Source organism: Larimichthys crocea, chromosome XVII, assembly GCF_000972845.2.
Source record: "Larimichthys crocea isolate SSNF chromosome XVII, L_crocea_2.0, whole genome shotgun sequence".
Classification (NCBI taxonomy): Eukaryota; Metazoa; Chordata; class Actinopteri; family Sciaenidae; genus Larimichthys; species Larimichthys crocea.
This window is the reverse complement of record NC_040027.1, coordinates 27,996,987-28,015,765: the sequence shown is the minus strand read 5'-3', so window position 1 is coordinate 28,015,765 and position 18,779 is coordinate 27,996,987. Positions and strand designations below refer to the sequence as shown.

Genomic DNA, 18,779 nt, shown 5'->3' with positions numbered 1-18,779 from the left:
GGAATAAGTTATATGCTTTGCACTCGTTGCAGGTATCCACAGCAACTGCAAGTGCAACTGTAAAAAAAAACCTCAATTTATGTCATTCTCATTTGCATCTTCACCCTGATTACACCCTCTTCTCAAACTGCCATATTGGTAGCAGGGAAAGTGAAATCAACTTGTTTTCTGTAGTACCTAAATGTCTCTATGTGCTGTGAAAGATACCTATTTGTAGCAAGATGGATAACAACTGCCCTTTTCCCAATTCTCTGCCTTTCTCTGTAAATCACTGAATGGCGGTGCGTCATTTTGTCTCCCACTATACTAATTCAGTGGATAATGGCTCCTATTTATGACCCAGGAAGCTTTTTTCCATCAATTACTTTATTAGTCATAAAGCCAGTCCCATTCCTCCTCTTACAACCCTCTCCCCTCCCCACTAAGCGACAACAGTAAAGTACTGTAAATGGAACCGTCTCATATTCACATACCCACTCCCACCCTCTGTCTTATCAGCCCCGACAGAGGTAGCGGCCAGTAGCAGGTGGTTGCTGTATTAGCTATACAAGCGTCTGTGTGCACAGTGTGAGATTTTTTTTTCCCCCCTTCTCCTAACCGCTCGTGTTTGCGTGGATCTGTTCTATTCTGATCTATTCTCGGGGCCTTGTGAAGATAGCCGGGCCCCCATTGCTGGTTATTTTAGCTTAGGCCATGTCCCCCTGCCAGGCAGATAAAGACGGGTCTTGTGTGCTTATCTGGGCAGTGCTGTACCTCAGTCTGTCTGAGGGAAGCTTTGGGAATAGAGAGAGACTTTGGTGGAGGGGACAAATGGCCACTGCGGGTGCAATGTCCTTTCAATGTCATCTCTGGTAACATAACGCACACCATTTGGTAGAGACTTTTACAAGATACCTTACAGCAAAAGAAGTTTGTACATTTTTAGAATATGTGGCACCGGTGGGAATCAAACCTCAAAAGCACTGCGCTATGGGTATCACGTGCATTCACAAAGAGAAAGCAGAGGACATTTGAAAGTAGTCTTTAAAGACATGAAAAAAAGGTTTTTCCACAAAAAGAATGACAAAAAATGGAAAATCAAAATGACATTTTTAGATCTAAAGATGCAAGAAGTTGAAAGGTGCTGAAAATGTTACTTTAATCCAAAGAAAACATGATTGCAAAAAGAAAATGGTAATGCATTTAGAATTATAGAAAATTACTGAGTTACTGAAGATTGCCAGTTTCAACACTTTTTATGCAATACTAGATTTCTGTAGAAGATCACAAAGTTGTTCAGCTACACCACTAGCACTATAAATACCTTCATATTTTATAGGGTCAAGTTAAGGGATTGGCCTATAATGTAAGTATATTTATTTGATGGTTGAATATGCTGGACATTGAAGAGATCGTCTTTAACAGGAACGCAACACGTTTCACTCCTCACAACAGCCAGTGTGTGTCCACTTCTTGTGACTATAGTCTAGACACAAAACACACAAAACATTCAGAATAAGCGTAATCTGTTGATAATATGGTGTGATCTATGCCACCTCTCATTATCATGAATTTTTTTCAAGCAGTTGAAGCCCCGACACCACTCAACCTTTCCTACCCTGCAATTACTGGCTGCGTGGCAAGGTTCAAATTCTGAAAAAGAAAGGCTCAAAGTCAACAGTAACTGGAAGCAGAAGCCCCAGAGGCATACAGCAGAGGAAAATTGAAAAAAAAGGTTAATTATGCTCATCAGAGTTCACACAATCACACACTGCATACCTGTAGTAATTGCACTATAGACATTCATGCCCCCACAGCCACAGTCTCTATCCTTTAGCCTACTATATTGATGGGAAGTAAAATACTGCTGATGATGCTCAAACAATGTTAAAGCTATTACCAGAAGAGTACAAACAAAGAGCAAAATTTAGACAAAGCATATAAGTGGGCAAGAGTAAGAGAGGGAGACAGCAGGGCTGAGGCTGAAACCTGTCTAAACTCTATTTGGTTACTTACGTAATATAATTATGTGTAATTCTGTTGCTTGCGGTAGTGTCTGCATGGAACCTAACTCCTAGACACGTCTGTGTGAAAAGTGACGGAGATTAACCCATCACAGCATTCACATATAGACATTTCAAATGTGGGCTGAATACGCATTCAGCAGCTTCCCGGTTTTTAGCATTGCCTCAGTCTGCAACCTCACAGCTTGACTGGTGGCCATGTGAGAGATTCTTACCTGTATTTTACTTTACAATCTTAACTCCAGGCATGGATGTTTTGTCTATTTTTCAGAAGGATCTAGAGTGTCATTCTGAAACAATGAACAACACTGAACATTCAATAACTATAAGGGAAAGATTAAGAAAGCCTCAATGCATGGCTTTCTTAATCTTCCCCTTATGGTTATTGAATGTAGCTTTAGACATGAGTGTCAGTGTAGATTTGCATGTTCATAATCAGACTTGTATTGCACATGCTGCATCAGATCAGTGCACTGTGCTGTCATAAATATCTGCTGAACATATGGTACAGAGATAACAGGGCGTCATATATAGTTCAAGGGGACAGTGCATTTACACATAGCGGACAGTGGAGGGTATCAGTTTACAGCTAAATTTCCAAAATGCATTCAGGCAGAGTGAATGAAGCAGGTTGACAGGTATAGGTGAAAATCCTCTGCGATAGGGAGAAGATGAACAATGAAAATGCAGATCATCTATTGAATATAGAAAGTCCTGTGAAAGCCGTGTGGTTATTTATCTGTTTAGAAACACAGCAAAAACTACAAATGTCAGGAAGAGCATGGGGTTATAAAAACTTTATTTTCTGATTAAATATTAAGGACTTTCTGTCCTGCCCCCCCGCTTCACATCATCTCCTCCAGTCCCCGGACCTCCTGTCACCTCCTCTCTTCTCCTCCTCCAGTTTTCTCTTCACTGCTGTGACCCCACCATCTCCTCCTGCACTCCCCTTCCCATCAACACCTACTGTGTCATTCCTTTTCTTTTCTCTTCGTAGCTCCCATGCTTTCTGTAAAACCTCCTAAGGTAATGCTGAAAAGCATATAGAGTACATTACGAGAAAATCCTCCATCTGTCAGTGAAGTTAAATTCAGACTGACATGTGAGCAGGCTAATTTATTGTACATCTCTCTCATCCCTATGAAGTAAGAAAGAAAGAGCGGGAGAAGGCGACTGGGTGGAAATGTCGAATGGTTCATGGGGAAACTAATCAAAGAGAGCTGGCCTTCAGCAGAACCACTGCCACAGGCCTGCTCTGTGTAAATCCCTCGTCTGTCTCGACAGAGGGCACATTGTGAGAGGAGGTCAAATGCAGAGGAGCTGTGTTGTGTAAAGCTGTGTTGTGTAGTTTCAAAATGGAAACTGAGTGTAAAATGCCAAAGGGGATCATTGTATGCACCAGACAAATACCGTAAATCTCCTTGAAGCTAGAGAAAAACTGCTGTGCTCAGATCATCCTACAACCTTATATGTACATACTCTGACATGTACAGTAGATAGTGATTTATTTTTGGCTGTTGGCAATTGTATAATCTCATTTAAAGGTTGGATTTGTTAATCATTCATGTCCTAATGAAGAATTTTAAAATACATATGCAACAGGTGGTAAACTCCTCAGCTAATGATTCAGAGAGGACTTTCCTTATGTTCAAATTTTAAAAGTTACAACAGCATTAAGCAACATTTAAGTACAACGAGCGGTCCTACAATGTATCATTTAGAAATAATTAAAATAGCTTTCCACAACTGCAATGTCACCCACTCAAAAATTAGTGTAATAAGCAATGTGATTTTAGATGTTAATTGTTTTTAGACTTTAATCTACAATCAAAAAAAAAACAAAAAACTGGGCTGTCTTGTCTGTTATTGTAATGATTAATGTGATGATGCCTTCTGTCATTGTGAGATATTTACAGAGGAATGTCAGGTTGCAGAAATCTTCCTAAAACTTTAAAAAATGTATTATGAATCCTCCAATGCGTCAGGGAATGTGACTTCACCAGGGGTTATTTTAACAGATGTAGAGTAAGATTTAAAGAGGACCAAGATATTTTTTGAAGGATGCAACAATCAATACACTTTCATTTCACCATCAGAAGGCCGGGAATCAATATCACCAACATTAAAATGATTGCCAGCAACACAGCCCTTTACTACTTCTTATAAAAGTAGAAGAGTTTCATCTCTGCCCTTTGGCTGATTTATTAAGCTGAGCTTGTTGCCTGTCAGTGTCCAATACTCTGAATGATGTTTTTATTATATATGGCAATTTTATTCACATATGTCATGAAGTTAGAACTTTATTTCAAACGTCTTGCAATGTGGTGTTCAGAGAAGGAATTACACCTTTTAGCCTGGCAGTGCAGTTGTCCTGCTCTACCTCTTGAGCTACATATACCACAAATTACCCAAGAGAAAAGTTTATCTCTGCTTATCTGCAGGTGAGCAACTCTAGCTGGTTACTTGAATCTAAAAAAAGGAAAATATATATTACATCAATAGATTTGTTTGGGGTTTTTTTCATATCATATCTTATATTTGACCATGGACTGCTCAATCAGCACATATGCTTGCCTTCAGCATTACTCTTGCATTCATACAGGGCTTGTAAAATCAAGGTTAAGTGCGTCTCACACTGGCACACACTTCTAAGTAGGACAGGAACACATTTTGGTTTTTAGGATGTGTGTCCATCTAGTTGAGGAAAATGTGAAAACTGCTCTGGAGATTAACTAGCCACCAAACACCAGTTAAGCCTGCTTGTATATCTTGATGTAATATTTGCATCAGAAATATTTGGGTTGTTAGTTGGAGGCAGTGAGATGAACTCTGCATGTGGTGCCATTGCTTTCCTGAAGCAGTACCCACACCCTTCTTCTTTTTTTTTTTCCTTTTTCTTTGTCCTACGCTATTTTTCTTTGCCTTGTTCTCTCTAAAATACCCACTCTTTACCCGATAATGAATGCAGAAGCTCTCCTTCATATGTGTTTAGCAGTGCCTGGAGACTGGTATCGGCCCATGGTCCCTTAATTATTAATTTGATGTTATGTGCTGGCCGTTTGATCATCCCCACATATCTGTATGAATCAGATTTAACGAGTTACCCCAGAACTCTGTTTTTCTCTCTTTCTATCAGGCTTGTTGTCTTGAACCTACTGCAACTAAAGCCTAAGTGAAAAAAAAGCTGAGCCACAGCAACAGCAAAATTACTAACTTTTGATAGACAGTTTAATCAAAGGGTCTTAGCTCTATGAGCGCATAAAATTTTAGTATCTGTGGCCCAAGTGAGAATTGAACCGCTGATTGTGGCTTTGTCAGTGCTATACTCTATTAAACAGGAAAATTAGCCTCACTTTTGAACACAGTCAAATTAATACAAAAATCCACTTTTACTGCTTCATGCTCTTAATGTCCTTTTCTGGGCGTTTGCTCCTGTGTTGGTAGTATCCAGACTCCATTTCCCTACGGAGTGAGCATTTTGAGCTACTAATCATCAGCACCTTGGCACAACATCAACATATAATTTCACAGCCCCATGATCTACACACAGATACACAACACTGAAAATTGGGCACTGGATGAGGAAAGTGCTTAAAATCAACCCAAGTGTTTACTGCAGGGGGTGATTTAAAATGACGACATGACTCTGTGTTAAAGAGGCTGACCCTGGCACCAAAAAGCAACACGTTTAATGGCCAAATACCAACTGTGGATCACTGTTGCTTTATTGTAGATATGTCATTCTGGATAGATGGTGAGCTAACTGTCCGTTCGTCCAGCTTTTTATTTTGTGTCTTCTCAAAACTCAAACTGGCCATCTCCCTTACTTCATCTCTCTGGTGCAGAACAGTGTGTGGGTGTGTAATACAGAAAGAGATTAAGATACAGAAGAGTTTAGCAAGAACAGGCAAGTGTGGGTTTCGCTCCAGTGGTGCAACATTTGTCTTGTGGCTAATGTCTTTCTTTCTGCCTGTCCTCCCTTGTCTTTTTCTCTCACTAGCACCACCACGGTTCACTAAAGTTCCCGTCGACCAGATAGGCGTCTCAGGGGGCGTGGTCTCCTTTGTGTGCCAGGCGACGGGTGACCCCAAGCCAAGAGTTAGCTGGAACAAGAAAGGCAAGAAGGTCAACTCCCAGCGTATAGAGGTGAGTCAACGAGCACTGCTGCACTCTACAGGTGTGGAGGGCAACTTTGTTATTGTAGGGCACCAAATTCGCACCATCCACCACCCATATGCAAGTGACTGGAAGATTTACTTCAATCACAGGCCAAAAAAAAACAATGGTAATCTACTGAGTGGCAGGTAAAATTTGATTGTTCCATGGCTATTTGGCCAAAACATGAAGTTCAAACGATGTTAAGTCCCCAGTTCCACTTCTTCTATTGCATTTGGGCCCCCACACATCCTTTTTGAAAGGGGTGTTTTCATTTGCCTTCTTCATCCACAGTTTTTACAAACAGTTCTGGGCAACGACTACCAATCTTGTTCATGGACAGGCTTTTCTAACCTCCAAGTAATGTGTGGGTCCACCATTAGCAACAGTTGCCCAGTAATTCAATGCAGAGCTATCCCATTCCTCCCACTTTGCACTTGACTGAGTCTGCCGTTGTCACATTCTTGTTTTTCAGTGCTGTTTTTTTACTTTTTTTTTTCAGCATGCAGCTCTGTCTGAGTGAATGTGTCTGTGCGTTATTCATGATGTTTGTTGTTCAGTCCTCGGCAGGCGTCCCAGATGGCATCTCTAAAAGTCTTGATTGATGCTCAGTGTCTCTTAATTAAAAAGTTGCTTTCGTTAACAATGACAGCAGTGCACAGAGATAGACATGCACACACTGCAGTATGAAGCCAACCACGGGGGGGGCTAAAAAACTAAAAAAAAAAAAAAAAAAAAGGAAGAAAAAAAAAGGACAACAACATTAACAAGGGGGAAAGTAGCATCTCAACGGAGGACAGAATAAAAAGACAAGTTGTGTTTGTACATTCTCTTCTTCTGCATGCTAAGTGGGAAACAAAGCCAAGGGCGCGAAGGAGCTCGCCAGAACGGACGCTTCCCTTCCTCCGTTTAGCATGAAATAAAAAATTTGTAAAGAGTTTTTGAAGTAGTTATGATTTTTTTTTTTTTTCTGTTTTACCCTCTAGACAGCTGCTTTGATATCGATCACGATGCCGTGCTCTGCAGTGTTTTTTGCCTAATTAGCAGCTCAGCCCTGAGATGTGCAGCAGTGGAGCAGCAGGGCTGCTGAAGACTTGTACTTATATCTCAAAGTCATGCTTTGCTCAGAGATCTCAGCACTGAAGCCTTCGTTGAGATGGTGTAAGCTTTTCTGAGGAGTGATGGATATTGAAAGAGTAGGTTTGCTGTGAGACTTGACAGCCAGGCTGACCATCCTCTCTAACACTTCATCCATCTGAAAGAGATTAGCTTGGGAAATGACTGGAAATGATTAAAAGCAAGTGCTAATTGGTTCAGAAATGCCACCAGTTAAATTGAGGTTCTGCTCCCTGCTGCAGGATATGTATGATGATGTGTTTTGCAGGGAGAGCAAACCTGTAGCTTCTCAGATGTTGCCAGTGACATCATACGTCAAAACTACTCTACTGTCACCGACACCCAAAGGCATCACTCTTTTGAAATAGAGACACATTCAAACAGTAGTAGTTTTACTGTTTCTAAGGGTGTGATTAAATTAACGATAAAGGTTATTGGCAAGTCCAGGCTATTACAGACACACTTAATTATTTATAGTAAAACATCCGGATACTGATAATCTGGGTAAGGTCTGATAAATTAGAAGTTTAATAATATAATTAGTACAAATACTTAGTAGATAGCTGTGTTTTCTTACAAAAATGCCCTTTGTCATGTTGCTGTGATGAAAATTCAATGTATACAAAATGCTTTGATCAAAACAAAACTTTCTGTAGATTGTAGATTAGAATTAATAGAAACTACTGTAAATCATATGCTCACTGTGAGCGACACAAAGAATATTGGCAGTTCAAACATAATGTTTATAGAGCTCTTCTTAATTGTAATCTTTTTTTTTTCTAAATGAGCCTTTACTTTATTATAACTACAGCTCACTAACTACTACTCAGTATTCCCAGCACATGTTGCGTTCTGAGTCTAGTCGGGTTTGTTTTAAGATGCACTTTCAACAAGGTTCAAACAGGGCTTTACAGAGAACAAAGGGCATAATTACAGATAAAAACAAGATGAAAACATGGAAAAATGAGCACATCACACACAGAGATATGGGGGCAAAAGTGTGTATGTGTGTGTACTACTCCACAGATACAGATAGTGTATTTCCTTTGAATTCAAAGACTATGAAAGAATAGAAATACCTTTCCAACCTTATTGTAGCTCCATATTTGTTTGGTAGCTTTTTAGTTACATGAGAACACAGACCTCAAACACATCCTTGTATCTCCAAGAGTATGATTTGCTCTGGTGCTCTATGATAACACTCCCGTATCTGTTAAATCGGACCTTATTATTTACTCTCTGCCCTGTAGACCATCGAGTTTGACGAGGGCGCCGGCGCCGTACTCAGAATCCAGCCTCTCCGAGCGCCACGTGATGAGAACATCTATGAATGCGTTGCTGAGAACACCGAGGGCGAGATCACTGTCAATGCCAAGCTGTCCATCATCCGAGGTGAGTCCTGAATTGTGAAACAGCGAGCTAAGGGATAACTACAAAATAAATCATTAAAGTGGACATCTGTGAGCTCCTCTGATTTTTTATGATGACATCTTGCCTTGGAGTTTTTGTGCTGCAGTTGACAGTGAGTGAGGGCTGTACTTGAAGTCTTTTTGCTTACAATTTCTGGATGTAATGCTCTGTTATTGTCTGGTAAGCTATTCTGGCTTTAGATGAAGATATACTTTATTAATCCCTCGATGGGGAAATTATTTTTTCATTCTGTTTTATTTTTTACATGCATTTTACACACACACACACACATGCAGTACAAGGGCATAGACATGCAAATGTAGAGAGATGGTGGAGTGATGGGCAGCCAGCCAGACCAGCGCCCAGCGAGCAGTTGGGTGGGCCTTGCTCAAGGGCACCTCGGCAGTGCCCAGGAGGTGAACTGGCACCTCTCCAGCTACCAGTCCACCTTCCATATTTTTGGTCCATGTGGGACTTGAACCACCCTCCGGTTCCCACGCCAAGTCCCTATGGACTGAGCTACTGCTGCCCCTCTGTATGTAAAAGCTGTTCAGCTTGGTTGTTCTGGATTTATTACATGTTTGTCTTCCATATAAAACAATCTTTTAGAATAATTTATCTTATATATCCACATTTCATACTACTTTACAGCAGATATGATTTAGATGTTATCCTTCTAGAAACAGCCTATCTTGTGTGCTGTAAAAGCTTTCATTCACTGAGGAATATATAAGCTAAATCAGTGCTACACGAATCATCACTTGAGAAGCCAAATTAATATTTGTGAAAATGTGGAGGATTATTTTGTACAGGCGCACGTCGCAGTCTAAAATAGACTCAGGTTCACTTACAACAGATGGACGGTGTGAAGGCTGTTTATCAAGGATCCGTCAATTTGATGGAACTAATCAACTGTCCATTCATGTAAGAGCTGAACCTTTATTTGGCCCTGATGAAAACTCATAGGATCCCTGAATGAAAAAGATTGATTGGTCACCGACACACACACACACACACACACACACACACATTCAGGGCACAGCGGTCAACAGATGTGTCCGGAGACAGACACACACTCGCACATTAACAGGTGTAAAATAACAAGATAGTACGAGACGTGTCGATGAAATCAGTGATAGCTGAACTTTGTGGCTCCTAGAGGTGCTAGTTTAGTTTCAGCAAAGATATCACACCAATTGTTTAGCTCTAACATAGAGGTCACTGAGGACACTATCATAGGCAAGCAAGCATGTGCTCACACACTCATTCTACCTGTCTCTGTCTGCCCCACATATATAAACACACAAACACACACACACACACACACACACACACACACACACACACACACACACACACAATGTCTTCTCTTCTGTTCTCTCCTGCCGCCATCTGCCATGTTTCCAGGGCTGGATGAAGCTGAGCTATTGCTGGCTGGCTGGCAGCACACAAGCTAGGCCTTCCTGGCTGTCAGATCCACAGGCAGTGAGGTGGGGTGGCGAGTGTGTGTGTGTGTAGGTGTGTGTGTGTGTCTGTGGAGGGGTGGGGGTTGTTGGACCAGAAATTGGAAGCCTGGCCCAGCATCCTGGGTTAGTTATTGTTAGCAACAAACCCCCCACCCTGGGAGCATGTTGTTAGGTGCTAAGGGGGTGTGAGTGCCTCAGGTGCCCTTCAGAACTTTGAAATGTGGTACCTGGGGTTTGAAATTACATGCATGTTCGCATTTATGACAATTTTACTTATGCTGTTACCTGGACTAATGTGCATTGAGTGAGCTGGTTGGATAATACCTGCTATTTCCTGAACACTTGAATCCAAAACACCTTGTAGGTCCTAATGTGTAGCATTTATATAGCATTACAGGACCCAATAGGAATCAAACCTCCAGCCTCAATCCTTTACTTCATGCTCTAAAAATTACACTGAAGAAATGTATGTACTGAGTGCTGTAAAAATCAAGTCCAGAAAGCCCTTAACATAGAAATAGTGGACTGATCTAAAAACAAGAAATTCAGAACAGACCAAATTTTGGACTACAAGCCCAGGCATGTGCACGTTGTGTGAAAGAGCAGAGGGTAAACCCAGGGTGGTCCGTGGGAGCAGACGGAAAATGAAAAGTTATTGCAATTCAACTCGACGAGCTTTTCTCTCGAGTCCAGAGGAAGGCAGCAGCATTCCCTGCCCAGGCAAGACCCAGCACTGAAGGGAGGATGAAAGTGTGATGATGGGGGTGAAGGTCCTAGATGAGTGGCAGAAGAGGTGAGCAGTATGTTCTCTTCGTTTTCCATCTTTAATGAGGTCGGGCCCCATTGCATTAACCCCATCAGTGTTAGGAAGGAGAAAAGATATGGGTAGAAAAAAAATGAAGAAAGTGAGAGATGAAAGATATTGAAAAATGTAATTCACAGAAAAACACAAGATGTGAGGATGAAAAGGTGTTCGGGGTGAAGCAAATATAGCTTGTGAAAAATGATGTGTGTAAATGTAAGGAGAGAATTCAAGGAGAGGTGGAATGAAGCAAACCAGGGGAACAAATAGGGAAAAAAATGTAGAAAAGTTGGCCAAAGATGAAGAGACCCAACAGGAGGGGACTACTGGCAATGTAGAACAGGTGAGAAGGACAATGGGCGAACATGGGTTCTTGGAACAGGGGCAAAGGATTATGGGATATGGGACAAGGCACAAGGGACACATGCACAGTAAACAGAGGGGTTGTGGTCTGGGATCTGGAGAGGCAGAAAATGGGTCACCACTATGGGTGACTTGGCCAGAAAGCCATGGCACAATTACAGGAAAAAACAGCTGCATGCAAACACAAACTAACACAATAACATACATTGAAACAAACATGCGTGGCTTATAGATCAATGTAATGCTTGCATGAACACACAGTGACGGTTATGAAACTCACTGAATGCATAAATGATCATGAATATTTTAAAAACAAGAAACATTCCAGACTAAGAGTAGCCACAGACAGACACACACACACACACACACACACACACACACACACACACACAAATATATGCATAGTCACACATATACACACACAGAAGCGTGCAGTGCACTAGCACAAATTCATCTACCATGACAGCATGTGGCTCTGTTTGGAGTTTGAAGGAAATTAACAACAGCACAGTGTTTACCACAAACACACACACATGCGTGCGCGTATGCTTTAATGCTTGTTTGCACTGGTAAAGATATGTACACATAACCAACACACAGTGTACATAAACTTAAATCTATAAAACGTGTACACATAGCAGGACATTCTGAAACATACAAATACTTGTACTAATAACAGACATTTTATTCAGACAAAATACATTACAGACCGACTAAACCCCATCCCCATTTTCTTTTTTTATACTGTACCGTGACAATGACACAACCCCACCTTCTCCTTTGCTGTCTCCGTGTTTGTGTGTATGTGCATGGGTGCACGTGTTGATGGCAATGGCAGGGTGCGTTTAGCATCGACTGTGACACCTCTTTGGCTGTTTCTCCACTGCCTTGGCTGAATACCTAACATGGGGGCCATCTGGCTCCACTAAGACTTGCACACAGTCCTCTGGGAGTCCTTGGAGAGGGACCGACAAGCGTATGAAGCACACTCTTGAGATCTGACTCTACTTGCAGTTTGGTCTCGTTTTTTTTTTTCTCTCTCTCTCTCTCTGTTTTTCAGATTTGCCTGTTTTTTTTTTTTCAGGCAAGTGTTTGAGAATGTCAAAAGGAAGGCAAAGTTGCCGCTGGGATACTGTCAGCTCATGCTGTTGTGAGAAGATCATGAGGAGTTATCCTGCTTTGCATGCTTGTATTTTATGCTGCTGCCGTCTTTAGCCCGTGATTATTATTGCAAATGGATTCTCCCTTGAGGCATCCCAAGGAGCAAAAACTGATTGATTAGATTTTTTCTCCTATTAATTTTAATTTTTCTTCGTTGAATAAGTTGTAAATATGATGAGTCTGTCTGTGCGTTTGGAAAACCCAACATTCTGATTATAGTTCAGCAGAAATGTTCTCAAGGCAGAAATAATTGTGTTGCTTGAGTTAAACCTCAGAGATGAACCCATGTAGCTATAATTTTTCTTGCTCTTGGCTGTTTGAACCAGCAGGCACCAGAGACTCACCTCTGATACACACAGTCCATTTCTCAGGTCTGGCTTTGTATGAGTGCATCGTGCAAGACATAGCTTTGACCTTCATTTGCACCTGTGTGTGCGTGCACACACACACACACACACACACACACACACACACACACACACACACACACACACAGTCACGCTCACATCCTTCTTATTTTCCTTTGCCACTCCTAACCAGGTGGAACCAATCAAACTAACCCTTCTCTGTCTCTCATCACTCTCTTACTCACTCTCAAACCTTTCCAATCATCCTGCTTATTCTCTGTGTATGCCAATTTGCAGACCTGGTTCTCATCCACTGCACTGATTTTGTTAATCTCTTTTTCTACTTTTAGGGGTTTTTGAAGTTGAAATAAACATTCAGACCCATAAATTAAGTAAAAGTAGCAACAACCCAGTGTAAAAACATCATTTACTTAAACTGTCAAAAGTAAAAGTACTTATTATGCAGTAATATATATATATATATAAAATTATTATAGTGTATTATGTTTTGTTATTATCAATACATTAATGTGTGTTTTATATTTTACTACTGTAAATGTTGAATGAGCTAATTTAATAACTACTTTATATACTGTTGGGTAATTTAATCCTCAACAATCCATCATATTCTATGACATCACCATATATTTGTATTAGTATCATTGTCCTGTGAAAACCACACAGCTCTAAAAAGTCAACTTTCATCAGCTCAGAGACACAGCCCTGCTTTCACCTTTGTGGCGATGCATTTTCCAGCTAATCCAAGAGGGTTTTTTTAAATCACCAAATTTAGGGATACATGGTTTTCACATGACAAGAAGGGTATGAAAAGTTGTAATCTGAGTAACAAGTCACTTAAGCTGTCAGACAAATGCACTGTACCCTGTGTGCAGTAGAAGTATAAAGATGCATAAAATGTAAATCTTTAAGTAAAGTAATTTAAAGTAGAGTACTTCTACATTCCACCACTGTCCTAACCCCACCCCACCATCTGATGCTGTCCTCTTCTTTTTGCTCTGGTGACAGGCTCTCGTTAAACATAATTTATTCTAAAGTAAAAACAGATAGGCAGCATATACATGTAAAATGAAGGTCTGGCAGAGTAAATGCAATCCGTATACTTGTCATTCAGACCCGACTTGGATCTCAGCTTTCAGTTTATAATGGTTTCAAGTCAGCACACGCTGCATGTGCCGTTTCATTTGCTGGTTTTAAATAGACTGTAAACCCCACCCATCTGACACAGAGCAGGTACGGGAGTGCACCCACTATTACCCAGGGGGGATGGGGGCGTAGCGTGCCTACTGTTTGATCAGTCTGCTAATTGGCTGCTCTCCTGTAAAGGAGCAAGTAATGGTGAATTTTAATAGGATTTTAGACCCTGATACACACAGCCGGTGAACAGATCAAGCTCAGTGGATTCTAGGTATCTTTTTAAGGGTTGTGAAACAGTGGGGGGCAGACAGAGGTGCAATGATGAGTGAGCGGCAGCAAGAGGGAAGGAGAACTGGAGTGAAAGTTAAAGAGACAGAGACCAATCAACCTTTCAACCAATAGTGGCTTTGGGCCAAGCCTTAAGACATACTATTTCCTACCTTCACCTTTGCTTTCTGTTGTCCATCTACCTTTTTCTATCTCTCTCACACAATATCTCTACCATTATGTTCTAGTCTGTCCGATCTCTTGCACAGTCGTTCTCTCTTTTTTTCTCTTTGTCTTCTTTCTTTGTATTTCAATGGGTTGTATGTGTCTGAAAGAGAAAGTGCTGTCTTTTGGAGTGGATGGCAGCAAGTGCGTGTGTTTGTTACAGCCATATCTCAAGTAGATTTTAAACTAACTGCAGAATATACACTGTATACACCATATATATAATAAATATTTGACCTAAGCATTGTTTGTTTTTGCTGTCAAGAGAAAAATGTATATATTAAAATTCCTTGATGTGACCTCAGCTATACTGAGCGATGCTAAGGTGAAGATGGAGGGAGGAAAGAAAGGAGGAAAAATAAATAGAATAAGGTTCGGCTCACATTATGATCTGTTATGTTATGAACTCTTCTGATCTTCACAGTTTTTAGTGTGTGTATGTTTGCAATCAGCGTTAAGAAAATTTGAGATTTCTCCTTATGCGTATGATGCAATTTGATTTCAAAATTGGTTTGGGTTTTTAAAGCCTGAGTCCAGGCTAAGACGGAGGGGAAGAGACAGTTTGAAAAAAGAGAAATGATAAGAGAGAAAAAGGAAAAAAAAAATCTCCTCCTTGCTGTTTATTTCGTCAGTATTCTCTATCAAACAAGCAACAGCAACAAATACACATTTAGGTTTGTGGAAGACTCCCCCTGGGTTCATTAATGACCCCTTGGGTTTTTGTTACTTCTTAAAACTACATTTTATATTTTCTCACAAATATATGGTTGTTAAAGAGAGAGAAAAACAAAAACATAACTCTTGTCTCTGAAAATCAACTTCATGGAGCTGCAAGTTTTTCTATTTACATTTCTTTTTTCTGCATTGTTTTGTTTGTGGTCAGTTACCTTTCTCTTTGTAGTGCTAATGTTGAGCTGTTTTGGTGTTGAAGGGTTATTTTATTGTTTATTTTAGAGGTAGAGGTGAGTCCAGGGCATCAGGCAGACCGGCTGAAAAATTAATAAGACGCATAGTGAAACATGAGCAGGTGTGTGTGTGTGTGTGTGAGAGAGAGAGAGAGAGAGAGAGAGAGTGAAAGAGAGAGAGAGAGTTTCCTGATGTGTACAAGTATGCATGTTTGACAATCGGTGTGTGACAGAGTGTTTGTGGTGTGTTTAAGTGTGAGTGTGTACGTGTTTGACAAGAGAAATAGGAAGACAAGTAGGGCAGTGGCTGGCCTGTAATGAGACAGTGAAAAATAAGCTTGGCAGTATCAGCAACAGATCTGGCTGTTCTTCCTTTTCGTGTCCGCCAGCCTCTGAGGTGACCTTTGCCCTCTGCCACTAGTCTCATACAACTATAGAGAGAGCAAGAAAGATAGGAGAAAAAAAATGCACAAAAGAGCTGGAAGGTGAGGAGTAAAGAAAAGAGGTAGAATAAGACTAAAGACTAAATATTTGAAGAAGAAATAGTAAAATTCTTATTCTACTTCTGTTTTACTCATAAGCTCAAGACAATGAGTCTATTGTTATTATACTTGGACAGCAATGGAATCAAGCTGCACAGATTGATGCAAAAAGCATTCAAGTATTTGGAGACTTTGCTGAAATGTTGACTTTTTCCACATGGAAGTGCTTTCTTTGCATCTTGGCTGCACATGTTCACCTGATATACCTTCCAAAGTTTCTGTTTTTGTCTACAAGCCAGGACAGCCTTATTACGAAAAAAAAAAAAAAAGTTTTTTACTGCCAAATGGATAAAAGCATCCACCAAATGACACATATGAACAGTGAAAATAAAGAAAGCATGACTCTCTTAATGGAGCCTGAGACCCTGACGTGACTCATGTGATTTAGCCCACACTGAGCCACTGCTATGTGCTCTCTGTTGTTTTTGCCAACTGCTTATCTCTAGCTTGTCCCTGACAAACAAGTCAATTCTCATTCCCAAGCAGCACTCACCGCCTTCACCGGTAAATAATACATTTGTTTAGTGCTGTTAAGATCTACACCCAGCGGCGGAGGTTGCCTGTTCACAGTGAACCCATTTTTGCATGAGGCACCTGTCATCATCCAGTCAGTGCAAGCAATATTTTTCCTTGCAAATGGCAAACCATATGCTCTTTGTGTGCACAACCACAATAACCAACTTTTTTTGGTTTGTTATTCTCACGTTCATGGAGGATTGTGGGTGCAGCAAGTTTGTTTTGTTCTTTGATGGTTGATGATTCTTCAGCTCATATTGGTGTTATTGGGTACATGGTAGAGGTCCTGTTATCTCCTTGGTGGATTAAGAAGCTTTGCATGTTTTTACAGAAATCTCTATTCTCTTTGCTGTCCTTGAATGAAGGTGCTTCCTTTCCTCTCATGGAAGATATCTTTCTACCCACTTTTTACATTTTCCTCCCCCTTCCCCATTTCATACCTCAACATTGGCATTTTAATGCCTGCCAGACTACTGCCAGTCTTTCTCACCCTGTCTTCCTCTCGTGTAGAAAAAGTTTCCTTCAAAGGAAATTCACTCAGATGAGAGTTTATGGCCTTTGAATCCTTTGATCCTCGGAACCTGTAATGCAGTAATCATGTGTGATTGGAGGATGAAGAAGGGGGACACAAACTGAGTGGTGGCAAGAAAGATAAAGGAAGAGGAGGGAGAGAGAAAAGAGGTGGTGCTGATGGAGCGGGATAAGTGGAAGGAGCTTGCCTCTAGCCAGGGGTGGCTGGCTCCTGAACTTTCACCATCAATTTCATATAATTCCTGCTCAAGTAGAGCAACCCTGGCCACTCCAGACATCTGGCCAGAGCTAGTATAAGACACTGGGATAGGGTATAAGAAGAGAGGAACAAAAAAGAAGAGATGAAGAGGCAAGGAGATGGAGAACGAAGGGCAAGAAGAAGAGGGGTTAGGGTCTGGCTGATTGGTTTATTACTGGCTAGAAAGTTTAGATAATTGGATTCTTTGTCACAGCAACATTGGCCAGCACACTAAATTGAAAGATCAGTGTCTCCGAGACACTTTTAGAAAGATAAGCACACAAGTTGTTTGATCGTCCTGATGATTTAACCTGTGGCAATAGATAGCCTTATGTTTCCTCCCATATCATAATCTGTACCCTAATAAGTAATAGTGTTGTTTTTTTTCTTCCTTGTTCCTCTAAAAAGAAGAAACTCTAAAAGAGAAATCTTCCAACTGTAGAACCACAAAATATGACGTTTTGTGTGTTCAATAGGTGACAAAATGTAAATTAGTACAGCTGGACATGGGATTTACTTACCCACAACAGCTTCTAATGAATCTGACAAGACAGCTAAACAAAATTAAAAATGATAATACTTGCACTTTGGAACAGTACATATTTTACAAGATCAAGATATTAAATAAATATATCAGTAATAATATACATAAATCAAATCTCTAATCCAAACTATACTAGGAAAGCACTGTCATTGCTTTACACCTAAGAAGGGTAATGAGAGTTTGCAGGAAGAGGTGGTTCCTGTGGAAACTGTGAGTGACGACCTTTGGAGTGGCCCAACTCATGCATAAAGAAGAGCAAGGGGATATGGCCTGGACCACCAGCTTCATGCATATACATGAGCCACCAGCCCAGGTGACTGAAGTCGTACAACACAGAGGTCGTGCTGTGGGCCCTGCAGGATTGGCAGAGTTGATAAGACTTAAAATCCTGCATGCTTCACAAGTGCCGTGTCCACACTTCTTGTGGTGAAAGTTGGACAGTAACCGTAATGGCACGATATCAGTATTTAGTCTATGATGGGAGAATACAACTCAGCTAATACTGACTAGTGTTGTCTCAAACAAGGTATACAACATAATGCACAATCAAGAAATATATTAAAATCATGCTTACTGTAAAACATTTTTACATGAATATTGCAGTTCTTAGTCAGGTGTCCTTATCAAAGGGACAAATGGAGAAAAAGAGTGTGAAAGAAACTGCAGTCAAAGAGAGGCCAGTTGGACGATGCTATCCAGGACTTCATGATTACAAAGCTAGTGTTCTGGAGTGTGGCCCAGATTCTACTGGATTTAATAGCAGCTGTTCATATTTAAAGAACACTGTGGTCCTTGGCCCTTACAGGGCAACACCACATCCAACATGTGTTGCTCTAGCCTCTGCAATTCCCTCCTGCCCACAAACCCATACACCCACATTTTCTGTCGCCTCCTTCATTGAAATACATGGAGTTCAGTTTAAGCATCACAACTATGGTTGAATGGGGATGACATTAGGTTGTTACAGCTGAAGGGGAAATTGTTTTTCATTTGGTACACTGTGTGCTGTATGTGTTTTTCCTTTTATTTTCAT

General features: G+C 40.7%; 1 protein-coding gene across 1 annotated transcript in view; it reads left to right on the top strand.

Annotated features, from left to right (window-relative positions):
- LOC104927979 (receptor-type tyrosine-protein phosphatase S) overlaps positions 1–18,779 on the top strand; it is a 151,796-nt gene that overhangs the window by 50,227 nt on the left and 82,790 nt on the right. The window contains exons 3-4 of the mRNA XM_027290252.1: positions 6,004–6,149; positions 8,525–8,666. Coding sequence (XP_027146053.1) covers positions 6,004–6,149; positions 8,525–8,666 — 288 coding nt within the window. The remainder of the gene's footprint in view (positions 1–6,003; positions 6,150–8,524; positions 8,667–18,779) is intronic.